The sequence below is a fragment of the Molothrus ater genome, chromosome 2, assembly GCF_012460135.2.
Source record: "Molothrus ater isolate BHLD 08-10-18 breed brown headed cowbird chromosome 2, BPBGC_Mater_1.1, whole genome shotgun sequence".
NCBI lineage: Eukaryota > Metazoa > Chordata > Aves > Passeriformes > Icteridae > Molothrus > Molothrus ater.
Genome location: NC_050479.2, coordinates 73,664,548 through 73,682,784, shown reverse-complemented (window position 1 = coordinate 73,682,784; position 18,237 = coordinate 73,664,548). Strand labels below are relative to the sequence as shown.

General features: G+C 40.1%; 1 protein-coding gene across 1 annotated transcript in view; it reads left to right on the top strand.

Annotated features, from left to right (window-relative positions):
* Positions 1 to 17,574, top strand: part of DDX10 (DEAD-box helicase 10) — a 155,605-nt gene extending 138,031 nt beyond the window's left edge. The window contains exons 17-18 of the mRNA XM_036388796.2: positions 7,298 to 7,431; positions 16,885 to 17,574. Coding sequence (XP_036244689.1) covers positions 7,298 to 7,431; positions 16,885 to 17,074 — 324 coding nt within the window. The 3' untranslated portion in view covers positions 17,075 to 17,574. The remainder of the gene's footprint in view (positions 1 to 7,297; positions 7,432 to 16,884) is intronic.
* The last annotated feature ends 663 nt before the right edge of the window (positions 17,575 to 18,237 follow it).

Sequence of the window (18,237 nt, the reverse complement as noted above, 5' to 3'; positions counted from 1 at the left end):
TCACTTGGCCTTTCCATATCCACTCCAGTTTTAGGGGGTTTGCAAACGTGACCACACTCTGTTCTGGTGTCTCTCTTCTCTAGTAGCTCCTCCTTTAAAATATTCAGTCTCTTTCTGTGATGATGTTTTGCACAGCCTTTTGCTTTTTTCCCCTCTTTTACTCATGGAGAAAAATATAAATTCGTGTCTGTATTCAGGAGTCTTATTTCAGTTTCTCTACTCCAGCTGTGCCTTTCTGCCTAAATTAAAATCTTAGCTGGCAGATTTCGTGGATTAGGCAATACTCAAGAAAAAAATTCGAGCTTCTTTCTGCCTTCTTTCGCAGTCATTCTGTGTATGACCACTTTATCTCACTTCAGTCTAGGCCTTAGCATTGCCATGGTCACTTTCTGGTGCTTATGTAAATCCTTCCTAATTCTCCATTTGTCTTTTCATTTACCAGAGATCACAAATGTGTTCTCTTCTTCCTGAAAGTTCTCCTGTAGGTTCTCTCTGTACTAGCGCTCCCCAAGCCTGCTGCACATATATTATGACATTTTACTCAATTCCTAAAGTAACAGTAACTCAGCAATTATTCTTAATTTGGGTTGAAGTTTTTGCTTTGAAGTTGCTTTACATTATTTTAGACCTGAAAATTTGTTTCTTTCAATTAGTTGGCCTAAAAGATCTTGCTTCATATAAATTTTCATGTTCTTCATAGTTGTAATTTTTAAGACATGCCTGTCATACTTTTTCATGTAGATAAAATTATTATTAGGGGATATTATAATTTTCTGTCTGCTGGTGGATGGCTGCCAGTCTACCTCAGAATCTTTTTCAATTTCTTCATTGAGGTTCCCCTGTGCAGAAATGCTTGTGGAAATACCAGAGGGCAGGTCTGTCTCTGTATCATGCCCATTGCTCAGATCTTCCCCAGGCAGCTTGCTTCCTTGTCGTTCATCAGTCTGGATTCATCTGTTCTCTTGTGGTTCTACGTAGAGCTAACACTTTTTGTGCCAGCAGTTGTCTTTTGCAAAATTTTGTAGACAGAGATTCATGGCTTAAGAAGGTGAATTCAACAACAACAAAAGCGATTAATAATAAATGACCCTGCAATTCTGCAGCATTTACTTGTTAGTTGTTTTGAAATTTGAACAAATATGAAACTGTTGCAGCTGCCACATAGGTCTGGAACAAAGGCACACCAGGTCTTGTTCTCACAGCAAGCAATTGAGCCAGTGCCATGAGCAGCAATGCCTCTTCTGTGTTTCTTTTCCTCAGTTCATGTCAAATCACCAGAAGGAGTTCAAATAACTTTCACTGCCTGGAATTAATTTGATTTCTGTTTTTCTCCCTGTAAGTATGCTATTCTATATGCATATTTTGTACAAGCATTTAGAGTACGTGACTTAAGCAGTACAGTGAAAGCATTAAAGTGGTGTCGTTGGACAAACACTTAATGGCAGTGTAGCTCTTTGTTGTGTACTGAATACAAATCAGTTGTTTCAAGAAAAGAGCAGAACTAACCAGTTTACAGAATTACGTGACTTAAAAGGCTTCCTTTCTAATTATTTCATGTCAGTGCTGCTGTTGATCTGTTCCTTTTTGAAAAATACCCATCACTAAGCAAAGAATGGTTCCTGCCTGCAGTCTCTGCTGTGAGTAGTGCTGGTGGTGGGACACTGCAGCAGGTTTGCAGCTCCCCCAGCCTTGTGCAGAAGTGCTGGAAAGTGATACAGAGAAGATTCTCTCGTGTGGGTACCATCTCTGGACGTATGCTGAAATCCCCTGGAGAAGGCAGATGTGTTGAAATGTTTGAACACAGACACTACTTTGGAGACTTACTTTGTGTATTTGAGCTGACAGCCATGACTGCTCTGAACCTGAAAGTGGAGAGAAAGGAGGAGTGTAAAGACAGCTCAAGGATTATGTTTTGTGAATATAAGTTCAAAAACATTGTTCTGTGCTGTAGTTTTCTAGTTGGAGTTTAGCTGGTTTTTTTGGTCCGGTTTTTTTTGTTTTTGTTTTTGATTTTTTTTTTTTTTTTTGACATGGCCATAGACTTTCAGACAAGTATGCTGGCATGTTTAATTCTCCCAGACTTCAGTAATTTCTTTTAACACTGCTACTTTCCAGAATATAATGCATTTCAGTGTGTATTTTGCTTCTAGTGCTACCTACCTAGCAACTTAGTTTCTTTTCTGTTGTATTTTCATGTCTGTAACATGAATTACACTTAAGGTAACAGTGTAGTTGTTTTATCCTGATACTAGTCTTCCCTATTGCTAAAATCACATTGATAATTGTGGCTAATAACAACTTGAAGAAACTTGTCTTTACAATAAGTATTCTACATGTGTCATAGAAGAACAAATTAGAAAAGGAGAAGTGTAAGGTCTAGTTCTGAGACATATCCACATTATAATTGAAATCCAAATACATTGAAACAAAAGGTCTCTGAGTAGATTTAGAACATCTCACCAATCTCTATGAGTTTTGTGTTTTCAGTGCTTCTGAACTGTGCTTTTGGCAGGAGCCATTTCCAGCACAAATTGCTTTGCTGTAGTTACACAGGAATTTGAATGTCAGAATATGTGCATCAATGTCTGCTAGTTTGGAACACAGGCTTGCCCATTCACTGACCATGAAATGTGAGGCATTTAGGAAAGCCAAGAAAGAAAATTAAGTATTCTCATGTGTGTTATGTGAGAACACTGGTAAAAGTAAGATTCTGCTGGCTAAAGAGGTATACTGTATTGTTTGGGATCTCCAATGGCTTAAAAGAAATAAAAAATGACTGCATGAAATTGGACCTTGATGTGACTGCTAGTCATCAGGAATGGTGAATGATTGAAGATGAGGCTAAGAATTATCTGTCCCTTCTAGTGAAAACCAAGAATCAAATTCTCTGAAGTTGTAAAAAACAGGAACTATGACCGACTCATTCCAGAGCCCAAAGATCAGTGAAATCATCTTAGTGCAAGGATTGTGTCTGGCTGACTGACCTGGAACCTTGATTTCCCCAGTTTTTGGCTACCAGCCTATTGGGCCAGAGCCATGGAACATGGATGCACCTTAGATGGTAAAGAGGGGAGATGTGAGTTTTGGCACAGCTTGGACAACTCTGTGTTTGTCAGACTGTGTGTAGTTTGCTCCACTGGCTCCCAGTCAGTTTTCAGTTTATGCTAAGGCTTTTGTCTTGGTCTTCAAAACAACTGTTGGATCAAACACCCTAGCAACATCAAAGGCTGTATTTCATTTCTGAAGTGCCAGAAAAGCTGTATTCCTCTGGGGCAATGTAGATAATGAAGTATTAGAGCAATCATTCATCAGCTGGGGACAGTGTGTTGGGTTAGGGTACAGGCTATGAAAAAAAACCCAAACCTGTGAGGCGATCAGGTGAATCCACAGTAACACATTTTAAAGGAAATGTTATAAAACCTCTCTGTATGTATTAATGGGTGCCATCATAAACATGATGCAAAAGCAACTTCTGTTTTCATCTAAAAAATAATTGTCAAAAAGAAGAAAATTGAGAAAATTTGGAAGGCTGTCAGTCCTTAAAAGATACTTTATTTTTAGATATCCTGTTATATGAGCTCAACTTCTGAAAATTGTGTACCTGTGTTGGGTAACCTCCTAGCAGTGTTTAGAACTTAGCTTTTCTTGGCATTACAATCACAGGCATCACTTATTGGGAGAGGCATAGTAGCAAAAACTAAAGGGTGGCATAGCTCAAAAAGGACAGAGTATTAAGTGTGATGGACTCGAGTGTGATCAAATTCTAAACAAACCTTAAGAGTTTTGTTTCCAACTAATTGGAAATATTCTCCCACTGTGCTTTGTAAAGTACTATCTACAGAACTGATAGTGCTTAAGCAATTATTTCTCCCCTCTCAACCTGGTTGTTAGAAACTGATAAATGGCCTAAAGTGTTGAACATCAAAAGTGCAACTCTAGACAATTTAATTAGAAGGAAAAAACTTCTTAAAGTAGAAAAAAAACCTTCTTAAATTAGATATAAATTTAATACAATAATAAATATGTATTTTAGAAATTAAATCTAAATACAGTATTTTTCTATCTACAGATCTTCATGATGTGTTTTTCAGTTCTCTCTTTTTTTTTTTCCTTCTGATGATAGATAATTTCCACCTGAGTGCCTATTGCCTGATAGAAATGAGACATCATTCTGGTTTTTTTGAACATTCAAGTCCCTTGGGTGTCTGAGGTGCATCAGTTTCTTAATTTTAAGTTTTTCTTAGCCTGTCTAACTCATTTATCTGAGCTCCATCAGCCATTCAGGCCCCCTTAGGAGGAGGGGAAGTTGTCATTACATCTTGTAAGAAAGACAAAAGATGAATTGGAGGTATTTTGTTGATAAACATGGCAAAAGCTCTAGAGGAGCCTGTCTTATCTGTGTCACAGGGTGTATGTTTTCAAAATGACTGCAGTAAGGTCAAATGTGATTGTTGGCTTGGTACAATGTGTAATGTTGACGACAACAAGGTTTCCAAAACTTCCAGCACAGAAATTTTGCTGCATTTTTCTGAAATGTTGAGTTTGCATAAGAAGAATCTCTTCTTCAGAGGGAGACTGTGTGAATGCAAAACTGATTGCATCTCAGTGTCATGTTCAAACTGAAAATCTTTGTGCAGGTTTCTGTGGAACTAGAATTACAGAATATATGGCCTGGTGTGGTACAAAGAGAGCTTGTCATTCCTGAGCAGAGTCCCACATTCAGTTCTGGCCAGCCTGATTTGATGTCTTTGATGTCAAGCATGGCAAGTTTCCTTCCACAGTTGAGTTTCACAATAAGTACACACTCCAAAGTGGGTGTTACATTGCAGCCAGCCTTAGACATGAAGTACAGGCCATCAAAATCTCTTCTTCTATACTCTTTGATGGCAATTGCCTGCAGACAAGTCTAGTCCCGAGTCTGTAAATTGCATCCTAGTTGTGTCTGAAGAACTTTTACACGTGTCATTTTGAACTATGATTTTACTTCTTTTCTCCAGCTCTTGTGGTGAGTAATGTGAAGTCACAGGATTTCTTCTTTTTGACTGGCTGATATAAATTTGAAGTGAGAGAGGAAAAATAATGAGTTTCTGTTGTTCAGCTGTGGATGATAAATGTTCCTGCTCAGGTTCTTAACATTTTCAGGGTCTTAGAAATATTTTAATGAATATGTAAGCAGTGATACTTACAAGAAATACAGCCTCATGATTCCTGATGAGTGGAAGTTTAACACTTCTCTGCATCTTTTCTGCTGGACAAAATTAATATGAATGTATAATTAAAGCGAGGGTTTGGTCTGTGTGTCATAATGGAGAATATTAATGAACAGCCCCAAGTTTTAAAAGACGACTGCCAATAAATGTTAGTAGTGCAGAACTCTGTTGCATGGTGTCACGCATACATATTAAAAATGCATTATTTCATACAAGAGCTTTGAATGCTACTTCTCTTTTCTTTTCAATATAAGATTGGCATGCATCAGCTATATCAAAAGAATAGGTGCAATTGGAAGAACAAGTAAAGAGCAAATATTTAATGTTGTAAGAAATTAAAATAAGCTATAATTTAATGCAGAACGATTTTCAAATGAGAAGATTCATTAGCAAAAAGGTGACCTTCAAAATAGTTTTCTGTGGAGTTAGTAATGCTCTGTAAGATTGTACAAAGAAATGAGCTTGAAGACATTTTTTTGTAAGCAAAAACCCTGCAAAACCAAAACGAACTTTCTTGTGAAGTGGTACCTGAAGTTCCCAAGAATCAACATGCTTTTCTGTTGGTGGTTGTTACCTTAGGAAGCTTACAGTGCTGGAGTCTGACAATGCTTTTAGTCATTTTATACACCCAGCTATATATATACTTTTACTGGTATTTAAAGTAGTGAAGAACAAAGTGTGTGTTCACTCTGTTTTTCTTCTGCCTTCCTCTGCCAGATTGCAAATCTGGCTTTTGTCCCTTTCTTCTACTTGCTTTCCGTACACTGCAGAAGTATCACTAGTCAAGCAAGAATGGACTCTTGCAGTGGTGGCTAATCTTACCCCTCACCAGCTCATTGCCTGTCACTCACTGTATATGCACATACAGAAGAGACCACTGGTATGGTTTCTGTTTGACTTTTAAATTTATTTTTATTGCAGGAAGGTACATCCACATAAAGACTGTTCTTTAAAAACTTGATGATAGAAATGGTGAAAAAGCAAAACAAAAATTAACTTTAAAGATATAATGATGTGAAGTTATTCATAGAATGAAAGACCATTTAAATGAGTACTGTTTTAGAAACTCAGCTGTGTGCATGTTGATTAGATATATAAACAAAAGGTAGCAATGTCTTTAATTATAATTTCTTGGAATTCGTTTTTGCTTTCCAGCATAAATATGCATGGATCTAGGGTTCACGTTGCTTAGAAATGCCTGTAAGCTTGCTGTCTGCATTTCTGTGTGGATATACAATTGCACGTGCCCTCCAGTGTATCTGGTTCTTTGTGCCTACTAGCAAAAATTTACAAGAGTGGTACCATCAGTTCAGGATTAAGTGGAGCAGAACCTGTATCTGCAAAATTAACCAGCTTTTTTATATTATCCAGGACTTCTGTGGAGCAGCATCTTCTGTGCTCTCTTTGTTAAAGAATTAGTGAGGCACTGCCACACCCTGGGGAAACTTGCCAATGGCATCAGCCCATCTGAGATGTGCTGTGGGGACAGAGGGAAGCTGAGTCCTGGAGAGGAGGGATGAGGGGATCTGGGAAGACGCCTGAAGAACATGTATCTCTTGCAGAGGATGGCTGAAACTCCCTTAGAGCAGTTAATTCAGCTTCAGCAGCTTTTTGGTTTTTAGCTGCAAGGACACTCAGATGAGTTTTAAATCAGACTATTTCATTAAATCCACCTAACAGCAGTGATTTATGTGTCCACCTGTGAGTGTCTCTTTGCCAGTGTGTTTCTGAGGGACAGTAAAGCTGCATATTACTTAGACACTTGCTCTCAGATGGCTGTTGATTAGTTGCTGCCCAGATCTCTCCTAGATTTCGTAGATTTAAGATTACAATATTGGAAAGTAGAATTTGAACATAAATCCTTGTGCTTCCTTTTTTAATAATGTTTCTTCAACCTTTAACAAACAGCCTTGGAGGAGAGTACTGATGATGACAGAAGTGATTCTCTTTTCCTGGCTATGATCCTGGTGGTGTTTGACTGCATTTGGGGGCGGTGGTTTTTGTTACAGCCTCCCTGTTCATGGGGTTATGACAAGTAACATGGACTTGTTTGCTTGTCTAGTAATTCTCCATTTGTCACCTCACAGGCTGAAGAGGAAACGGTGGCCTTTCTTGATCACAGTGGAAGTGAAGAAGAGTTTGATCCAAGCACTCTCCCAGATCCTGATAAATTCAAAGACTCTGATGCAGAGCAGGATTCAGAAAGTGAAGACAGCTATAGGTATGCACCATCTTCCATGTTTATTTTAAAATGATGGTTTTTATGAACTGTTTTGTTTACATGTTAGGAATTCATTTTACAGTCCTCTTTCTCATGGGATTTAGTATTTGACTTACAAAAATTTATGTGTTAGGTGCTGAACAGAGCTGAGCTAAAGGCTATTATTTTCTTTTGTGAAGTTGTATAAGAATGATTTTTGAGTCCATATTGAAGGGATCTTGGTGAGGCTGTTTCACACGCAAAAATCTTGACTAATACCCTGGAAGTTTCATGTGTTTCTATGGTGGGTTTACCCTCTCTGGATGCCCAGTGCCCACCAAAGCCACTCTATCACTGACCTCCTCAGCTGGATAGGGAACAAAAATGTAGTTTACAGCTCAGGGGTTGAGATAACACCAGGAGAGATTCCTCACCAGCTACTGTCATGGGTGAAGCAGACTTGACTTGTGAAAAAAATAATTAATTTATTGCCAATCACATGACAGTAGGGTAATGAGAAATAAACCCAAATCTTAAAACACCTTTTCTCCACATCTCTCTTCTTCCCAGGATTAACTTACAATTTCTTCTACATCCTCATCCTCAGCAGCGTAGAAGGATGGGGAATGGAGGTTGCAGTCAGTTCATCTCATGTTGTTTCTGCCACTCCTTTCTCCTCAGGAGAGGATCCTTTCCCTGCTCCCATGTGGGGTCTCTCCCACAGGGGACTTCTTCCATAATCTTCTTCAACTCTTTCCTGTAGGCTGCAATTCTTTGTGAGCTATTCCAGTGTGGATCCCTTCCATGGCATTCAGTCCTTCAGGAGCAGGTTCCTCCAGTGTGGACTCAAGTCCTGCCAGCAAATGTGAACGTGCTACAGCATGGGCTCCTCTCTCCACCGGGCCACAGGTCCTGCTAGGAGCCTGCTCCAGTGTAGGCTTCCCAAGGGATCACAGCCTTCTGGGGCTGCAGGGGCACAGCTGCCTCACCATGGGCTGTGCCATGGGCTGTGCCATGGGCTGTGCCATGGGCTGTGGGGCAATCTCAGCTCTGGCACCTGGAGCACCTCCTGCCCCTCCTTCTGCACTGACCTGGGGGTCTGCAGGGCTGTTTGTCTCACATGTTCTCACTGCTCTCCCTGGCTGCTTTTGCACTGTTTATTTTCCTTAACTATGCTATCCCAGAGGCACTCCCACTATCACTGATGGGCTCAGCCTTGGCCAGTGGTGCATCTGTCCTGTTTCAGAAATGCATTTCTCTTCTGTCACATTGCAGGTTCTTTCTGGGTGGAAGGAAAAATGTTGAAGTAGTTTAAGGATTTCATGATCCCTTTGCACCTGTGCTGTATTAAATAAATTTGTGCAGGGTAAAACTTGATAAGTTCTATGATTCAGTATTGTTCAGACTCTTCATGAGTCAAGTGAACTGGACTCTTGAGTGGAAGTAAATGTATAATAATAAATTAATTCAATTCAGTGTTTATAATTGCATGAAGCAGAAGAATTTGTTTCATGTAGCAAAAAAAAGCACAGGGTGGGAATGAGGATCTGTACTTGATACCAACATACTGTGGGAAGATGAAGGGATACAACATGAAATCCTGTGTGGTTCACTGCAACAAGAAGGCCACTTGTGTTTTTCTGACAAATAGCGTATCATGATTGAGAAGGATGATCTTGACACCTAAATGGGAGCATAGATGTCTAAGTTCATAAAGCTCTTGCTTTTCACATATGAGTTGGGTGAATCCTGGGGCTAGATTGTCCCTACATGTGTGTCACTGTGTGTTGTGGAGTCAGTATGCAGGACGGGGTGTGGGACATGGATTTAAGGAGTAGATAGTCCTCAGTTAACAGGCTGTTGGCCATGTCCCTTGGAGCCTGTTCACCAGTGAATGCCAGCAGAACTGACAAGGATGGGGAAAAGCATTGCTTTTTCTGAGCAGCAGTAAATCTCTTCTTCTTTGTGTGAGGGGAGTATGTATTCATACATCACCTTTTGTATTGATCCTTTCCTCAGAATGTCAGCTAGACTCAAGATTAGCTGCACTTTAAGAATAAAAGTTGACAGAGATGGACAGATTTTTGGCAGTGGTAGTAAGTGCAGACTTTTGTTGGATCAGTGGCTGATCTGGCCCCCCTAGAGTCAGGTCATGCGCTCTTAAGGAGAGCAAGGACTCAAAGAAAATCAAGGTCCTTGATAATCTTCCCTTCCTGTGGAGTAGATTAGGAAAGAAAGAACATACACTGAAGGAAACCAGGGAGGTTTCCTTTAGTATATCTCTAGACATACCTACACTGAGCATCAAAGCTGCCTTTGGAGCTGGAGAACAGACCACTACACACATTGAAGAAATGTAGTTTCATCAACACTGCTTACTGGAAACAGTCCTTGGCCTGTCTTACTGCACCAAAATACTGAGACATTGCCCAGAAGAGCTTTAGTTGGCACCATGTGAAGCTGCAGCAGTTGTGGACAATCTCATGCCAGTACTTGTGCCTGCACCATGCCCAAATCCATTTTGCCTGTAACAACATGACTGATACTCCCTGGGCAGGCCATGGCCAGCACAGGATTATCCATCACGTGCTGCACTGTCACCAGAGTCATCAATGGTGCTGCCTTCCAACACACCCCACTGAGGCACCCCTAGAAATAGAAAAGCTGTTTGAGAGCTGCTCCAAAGTCAGCTTTCATGCTCAGTGTGGATAGACATATCCACATGGTGTGGTGCTCTGAGCACCCTGTAGAAGACTTTTGAGAAAGAGCAAGATACAATGAAGGAAATTAATTTGAGGGTGTTAAATCAACAGTCATGCCTCATGCAGCTAGCTCTCTTAGAATTGCTATTGAATTGTATGATGAGTTGCTTTTGACCTAATGATTTTAACAAAAACAAATCAGCTGAGAGTAGCAGACAGTCAAATTGGGCTTTGAGATGAGAAAACACAATACTATGCTGTTTTATATTTCCAAAATCCAGAGATTTTGCTTAAAGAGTTGGATTTAAATAGAAATATGTTGGGCTACACTAGCTGCTCCTTGCTTTAAGGGGGGGAAAAAGCTTCTAAAAGGGATAATTCATAGTAAGTATGACACCTAGGGTGTCTTCCTTCAAGAACCTTTAAAAAGAGACTATCTGTCCATGGTTTCAGAAGTCAAAATCTTCTCTCTGTCCTCCCACAGAATTTTTTTAAACTGGGGGAGCTGTACAAATCATGAGTTAAATTTGCCTTTGCATAAAAATTGCCTTCCAGCCATACCTCTATAAGCAGAGTAATTAATGACTTCAAGCATGTAATATGAGATTAATTTTTGTATATCTAGGAACATTCATCATATTTGGTTTAAGGCTATCAAATGTAAATTGTTAATGAGGTGAAAAATCTAAGAATATAGAACAGGGCGAAAGAAAAGCAGCTGGATTTCTTAAATATTCATTTTGCAGTTAGATTGTGGTTTTGGTATTTTTAATTCTTCAGCTTCTTTAAATAAAAGTATTGAGGAAGAGCAAAGTTCCGATTGACCTCATCATCTTCTTTAAATCTTTAATGGGTGAGGCTGATCACATTAACTCCTAGATCAGCATGGAGAAGATCTTGGACATGAGGGGAAACATCTTAGTTCTGGTACTGTTTTGTTTGTGACTTCATGGACAGTCACCAGCTGACAACTGTGCAAGTTAGTAGTCAGTGCTACTTTGCTGTGTGCCTTCCTTTATTTATGAAATTTATGGGCAAATTGCAGTTTCTTACAGCTTCTTCTTACAGCAGGATGCTGATGTTCACCTGCTAAGTTCTGGGTTATTCTTGATGAGGTTGACGTTACATTGTCTTTTGAGATGATTTATCAGCAAATCATGGTGCTCCTCCTAAAATGGATTATTCAGGTCATATCTGTGACTTTGTGAAGGCCAGAACTTAACGTTGTGATGGCCAGAAAAGCACCATAGGAGAGACATTATAAAAGGTCTCAGTTTAAAAGCCTTGGTTATTCTGATTAGCTGCAGAATTGGACACTGAGATATTGCTCTTGATAGAGGCTTATATATTCAGTTTTAGAGGTGTTTTGATTTATATCAGTGGAATGGCCAGTAAGGGAATCATAGAATCATTTAGGGTGAAAAAGACCTCTAAGATCAAACTGTTAACCCAGCACTGCCAAGTCCCACTAAACCACGTCCCTCAGTGCCACATATACAAGGCTTCTAAAAACCTTCAGGAATGGTGACTTCACCATCTTCCTGGGCAACCTGTTCCAGGACTTGACAGCAATCCTTTTGGTGAAGAAATATTTCCTGTTATCCAATCTAAACCTCTTCTGGTGCAATTTGAGGCTGTTTCCTCTTGTCCCTGTCACTTTTTACCTGGCAGAAGAGGCTGACCCCACCTGGCTGCATCCTCCTGTCAGGCAGCTGCAGAGAGTGATGAGGTCCCCCTGAGCCTCCTTTTCTCCAGGCTGAACACCCCCAGCTCCCTCAGCTGCTCCTCACAGCACTTGTGCTCCAGAGCCCTCCCCAGCTCCGTTGCCCTTCCCTGGACACGCTCCAGCCCCTCAATGTCTCTCTTGCACTGAGGGGCCCAGAACTGAGCACAGCATTGGAGCTGTGGCCTCAGCAGTGCTGGCTACAGGGGGACGGTCACTGCCCTGCTCCTGCTGGCCACACCTGGCTGATCCAGGCCAGGATGCCATCGGCCTTCTTGGCCACCTGGGCACACTCTGGATCGTGTTCAGCTGCTGTTGACCAGCACCCCCGGGTCCTTTTCCACCTGGCAGCTTCCCAGGCACTGCCCCCAGCCTGCAGCGCTGCCTGGGGTTGTTGTCAACCCCAGTGCAGGACCTGGCACTTGGCCTTGCTGAACCTCCTAGAGGTGGCCTCGGCCCATTCATCCAGCCTGTCCAGATCTGGAAAATAACACAGCACAATATATTTTAATTACCATTTTTATGTGCTGTAGCATTCTGACAGCAAGTAAGGAAGAAGCTGCACTGGGCTTTATGGAAGGGACTGCAGTAATTAATCTTCATTAGGATTGCTGCCATGGCCTTGTGAATTAAAATTTATTACATGGAAAAAGTTTTGGGCACAGCATGTTTGATTAGCAAAATGCCAATATTTATGGGATAAATTATTCCTAACTTTTCTGAACTGTATTTTACTAGCAGATTCATTCATTATTTGTGTACATTTCTTTGGGAAAGAGCTTGTGTGCTTTATTGCAGCCTGGAAACTTGACTCATGTCCTGTAGTTCAGTGGCGAGGGTGGTTTGTTTCCAGAGGAATGCTGGTAATCCTATGCTCCAAAGCATCCTCTGATAAATGTTAAGTGAAGCAGAGTCTGTCTAGAGATCTTGCCAGGATCACGTTGTTTAAACAACAGCTACTTGGCTCTGTGACTGCACATTTCAAATGGCTGATTCTCAAGCATTTAAAATCTAAATGTTACAGCTTGTTAAGACATTGCTTAAAGCCCAGAAGCGAGTTAAATACAAACAATTAAAGCTTTCTGTTTTTCCCTGGTATTACCTGAAAGCATTGTGAGTTTATTTTGTGGTAGTTTAAAATTTGAGTTTCTTGGTGTATAGCTGTCAGGGTCATAGTTAGATCCCGTTTCCCAGATGCCATTCAGATACACTGGTGTTTGTTTTAGGGACAGGATTCATAAACTGTACTTTATGTTTGAGTAATAAATATTTTGTACCAAATTGATGGCATCTCACTTAGGTGTTAGAGCTGAGCAAATGGTGGCCACAGAAATTACTGTGCCTGTTGATAAGTTGGCTATTGATAGCTCCTCACCTGTGTAAACACAAAGTAAATCCTTTCATCAGGCAGCCTCAGACTGCATGGATTGTTCAGGCAGCTGAAAAGCTTAATTTCACCAGATAGTAAAAGGAAGAAATTGTAAGCCAGATGCACATACCACTTTTGAGATGTTATTAGTAGAAGACAAAAGGATCCACTGGCCTTGGTTTGGATCTGAATTGGGGATTGCTTTCTAACTGAGTTGTTCTGATAGAAAATAATTTACCTTAGCATAACTTTTGTTGGTAATTTGTGAACATTAGCTGGTAGTACATCAGTTTGTGTGTTTGTGAGGAATGAGGGGCCATTTATGTCCATGGAAACGATAAAAGGACTGGCTCTACAGAGTGCCAGGCCTTCAGTTAATGGAGACTGAGGAGGAATTAATTTGACAGTAAGTGCAGAAGTTATTCCCTTATAGCTGCTTTTGCACACTGAGTCCTTTCACATGTGGAGCTGAGAGTTGTGCCTGTTACAACTCCTCCAAAGAGCTTTCTGTCCATACAGCTAGGGAAAAGCACCCTGAATAAGCACAGGATATCTCTGAGCATCATGATGCCACACATTTTTCATCTCCCTTTTAAAATTGCCACTATCACCTCTTGTAAAAGCTGCAACTCCGACTTCAGAGCCCCTTTTCACACCACCCAAACCAGTGCTGGAAAAAATCCATCCTGGAGGAGCAAGGAGGGGGGTTGGACTTACTGTTCTTCAAAGGTCCCTTTCGACCCAAATCATTTTGTGGACAGTCAGTCTGTCTTTCTTCTGCATCTCAGAATTAGGAACATCTTATTCACATGTTTCACATGATTCTCTGTTTACCGGCCGAAGCTGTTGTGAACAAATACTGGTTTGCATCTACATTTTGTGCATCGTGAAAACACAACTATTTTGCTCTCTTCATTGCTTGTTGCTTTTGCTGCTTCCTGTGTTATACATTCCTCTTTATTCACTTCTCCAGTCCACAACCCAGCTGGGGTCAAATTAGTTTGAAAATACACTTGCCTGTGTATAGATGCATCTTCTGTTTACACTGCTAATCAAGCTGCACAATCCCTCAGTAACAGTAAGGAGCAGCTGGACTCAGCAGAATCATCCCACAAAACTTATGATGAAAATTATTCATAATTGTGTTGATGTGCTTTTGTTTGTGGAAAAAGCTGAGGAATCTCACAGTTCAGTTCCTTTGGAACGTGTTTTATATTTAAATGTTTTACCTTATAGATATCTATGCCTAAGGTCTCTGAAACTCCAGAAGTGATTATAATTTTTGGTGTTTAAAGTCTGCTGTTTCATAGCTTGTAGGTACAAATGCATAGCTTGTGAGGTTTCTGCAGGGTTTTAATTGCTAAGATGTTTTTAACTAATGTCCTAGATGAAGCATTAGTCATTTATGAATGCAAACTGGGCTTCAGAGTCCATTCAAAGACTGGAAATAATTGGCTCTTTTGCAAACAAGCTAAAATGCTTTTACTTAATGAGGCCTTTCTTGAGCTTTTGAAGTGAACCCCTACAGTCTGTCCTGATCAAAATGAACGGCATGAAACTCCAGCCCAGACCCACACTGTCCACTTGGAAAAGTGAGAATTCTTTCTGCTTCAGTATATTTTCATATCCTGTCAGTTTTTTCATACAGCTTCAGCATTTATGGAATCTCTTACGCCCTACAGAGAGAAATATGAGAGAAATATTCCTTTCCTCAGAAAAGAAATAAAATGTTGGTAGCAAGCCCTGAAAAGCCACCCCCATGCAAATGACAGCTCAAAGCCAGCAAAGTTGCTATATCCTGTGAATTACAGGAAGAGTGAGTATGTGGAGCAGACATCATCTATTCATGAATCATCACTGAATGTTTTCTGTTGGAAGGAACCTTCTGGATCATCCAGGTCCAGCAGTCCCTGCCGTGGGCAAGGACGCCTTTCACTAGACCATGTTTCTTTACACTCTTTTCTTCTTTTCTCTTGGGTAGGCAAAGAAGAACAATATAAAGGTAGGGTATTTCATTTGCCTTAATTGTGGAAATGCAGGGTGTTCTTTATAGGATTTCCCTCCTTCCTCTGGGCTCTGAGTAGGCAGGAGGTGGCACAGTTCCTCTATGAAAGGTGGGATGGATGAGAGAGGGAGGCAGGTCATACCTGTGCAGCCCACCAGCCAAAGGCCATCAGATCTCCTGTAACAATTCCTTCATCCCTATGGAGGGGCAGCCAGAAAGCACGGTGCATACAAGCTGCATAGTGCTGCTGATCCCTCTCAGAGAGCATTTGGGAACTTGCTGAAAACTGCCATGGTTGGGGTTAATGTTTGAGTTAGGCTGGTTTCTAGTGAGTGGTGAAACCAGCATTTCACGGACTGTTAACTAGCCCCATTAATGGGAAAAAATAAGGTGGGCAGCTGAAGGTGGGTTGAACTGGGCTTTGCATTCCTTTGCTGCATTGATTCTAAGGACAGTATTCCCCAATTAGAGCTATTTATTGTAACTGCTGTTTCTAATTGTTAAATGTCTAAACAGCATTTCTGAATGGAACCGTTCACAAGCATTACATTTACGCCATTGTAAAAACTATGGACGTGAAAAAATTCTTGTTGAAATGTTTTTTTTAAGTAAGCTGAATTTTCTGAGTAGAAATTTGACAAATTTTAATTGGAAATCTGAATTTGACCAGCTTTTTTAGAAAAGCCTTAACTCCGTTTCTGAAGTTCCATTTCAATTTTTGTTATATTTTTAAAAATACAAACACAAAAAGCTGAGAATGCTGTTTTGTTCCAGTTTGTTTGGATGCGATGATTTGGGGTGTGGAGGTTTGCACTTTACTAGTTTTGGGGTATGAATTCTACCCTACAGCATACAACAACCAGCTCTCCATAATCTGGTTCACAGATATATCTTAGAATAGATTTTATTTGATTGTTTTAAACTTAGATAAGAAGATTTATAGCATTTTTAGAATGTTTTGGACAAAAACCACATGAAGATACATGAAAGCTCTGTCTTTCCTCCCATTGTTGTCACATGGCCGTGTGGTAGAAGCCAGGGTGATAAAACAGATTGGCAGCTGTTTCATCCAGATTGAAGGCTGCAAAAGGCAGTTCATTCAAGTCTTTAAAAAGAGCAGAAGAAATAGGAATTCACCTGGGAAAATTACTGGGTTTTCCTCTTCCTCTCATGGCAGAGAGGTGTTTAGTAGCTTCCAAGAGAAATGTCTGACAGAAGAGGAAAGAGTGATGGAATTAAATAGTCCTAGATCAAAACTGCATTAAGTGTAGGATTTGCCAGTGAAAGAACAGTTTTTATATTTTTATTTTTGGTGCATATTTATTGTAGGCAATATCTTGAAAGCATGTCAAGGTCCACTGACACGTCACAAAATCAGTTTTGTCAAGTTGTCTGTTGCTGTATTAGGCAGAAAATATTAGATAAGACTTATGGCAATATCCAGATACACTGTAATCAATTAAGACAGCAGAACATCCACCACCACCTCGGTCTGAGAGCAGCTCTAATTTAGACATTCAGAGTTCATCAGCTTCCATTGCTTCACCCTTTTGAATTGTAATTTTGTTTGCTCTTATCTTGACACAAATTTGCCTTGTTTAAAAGGAATTGTTAGATTACATGATGATATTGATTACCACAGTTGTTAAAAAGAACAATTGATTTTTTTCTGCAGTGAACTTGAGGAGAAGACTGGAAGAAAGAAGAGAAGCTATAGCAACAGTGCCACAGCAGAAGAAATGCCACTGAAAAGAAAAAAGATGCATTTCAGCCAAGAGGAGGACCCCTGTTTGCCATTAGATACTGGGCTTTCTCTGGCAGAGGATGAAGAGCTTGTACTGCATCTACTCAACAGTCAAAACTAATTATTTTTTCTGCAGGTTTTCTTCTCTGGGACATTTCCACAATTTTGTCAGTAGTTTACACAAAATGGATTTGGCATCTGGGCAGCTGGATCCCTGTGAATGTAGATAAATGAGTTCCACGTGCAGTGGGATTGTGTTAGAGTGGCTCACAGGTCATAGACAACATTTAGTTTGATTTATAAGGCTTTCTAAATGAACTTTTCAACCTGAATCCCCAGGTGTCATTTTGCAGTAGCCTCTTCATAATTTTAAATCTCCAAGTTTTGAAGCAATTACCTTCTTTTATTTTCATCTTGCTTTAAATGAAAACTGGATGTTCCTTTCTTGACCATGCCAAGTTTGTTATTTTGGAAGATATATGTGTACTAAAATTTTTAAGGAAGAAATGCTGTTGGCAGCTTAGATCATATTACTTAAAAATAAAGTATGTACTTTCTTTTGTGTATAAGACACACATTTAAAAAATATTTTAATAAAAATTTCTAGAGCCTTGATGTAAACTTAACTGTCTCTTTCAGCTTTGTTATGAAAGCTTATATTTATCCTTCAGGTATCACTTCTGTTATGATTCTGTCACTGATGTTAGGCAATTCAGAAAACAATATTTAGAAGCTAAACCAGAGTCTTTTCTTTGAATCCCATATGAGTGAGAACACATTGTCTCATAGTAGTATCTGTTTGGTCTTTCCATATGTCCATATGAACATATTAAATACTCCTTTTTTGTCAATATCACTTTCTTGATCATAGGAATCTATCATCAGCTATTCAGTACAGCCCCTTCTTCCTCTCCCTATACTCTGTTATCTTTTAGCTCGTTACCAAAACTGAAAATATACTGCAAATTCTTGCCTCCAAATGTTTCTTCCACCATTCTGCCAGCAGGCAGGGTATCATAAAAACAATATTATAGGCAGAGCACATCTGCCATCTGCTCCTTCCTGACAATGTGGAATGAGAAGAAATGACTGAGTTTCACAAACAGCTAAACATGAAAGATGGGACCTGCTTGGCAGCTGATGCGCAGTGTTTGTTTAGTCTACAGTGCCACAGCGGGCCTGGAAAATGCTGTGATCTGGGACCAGCATCACTGATGAATCTGTTAATGAAGAAGGATCTGCTGTGGTGCTGCTGTGACTGGTGCACGTGTCCCGTGTGCCATC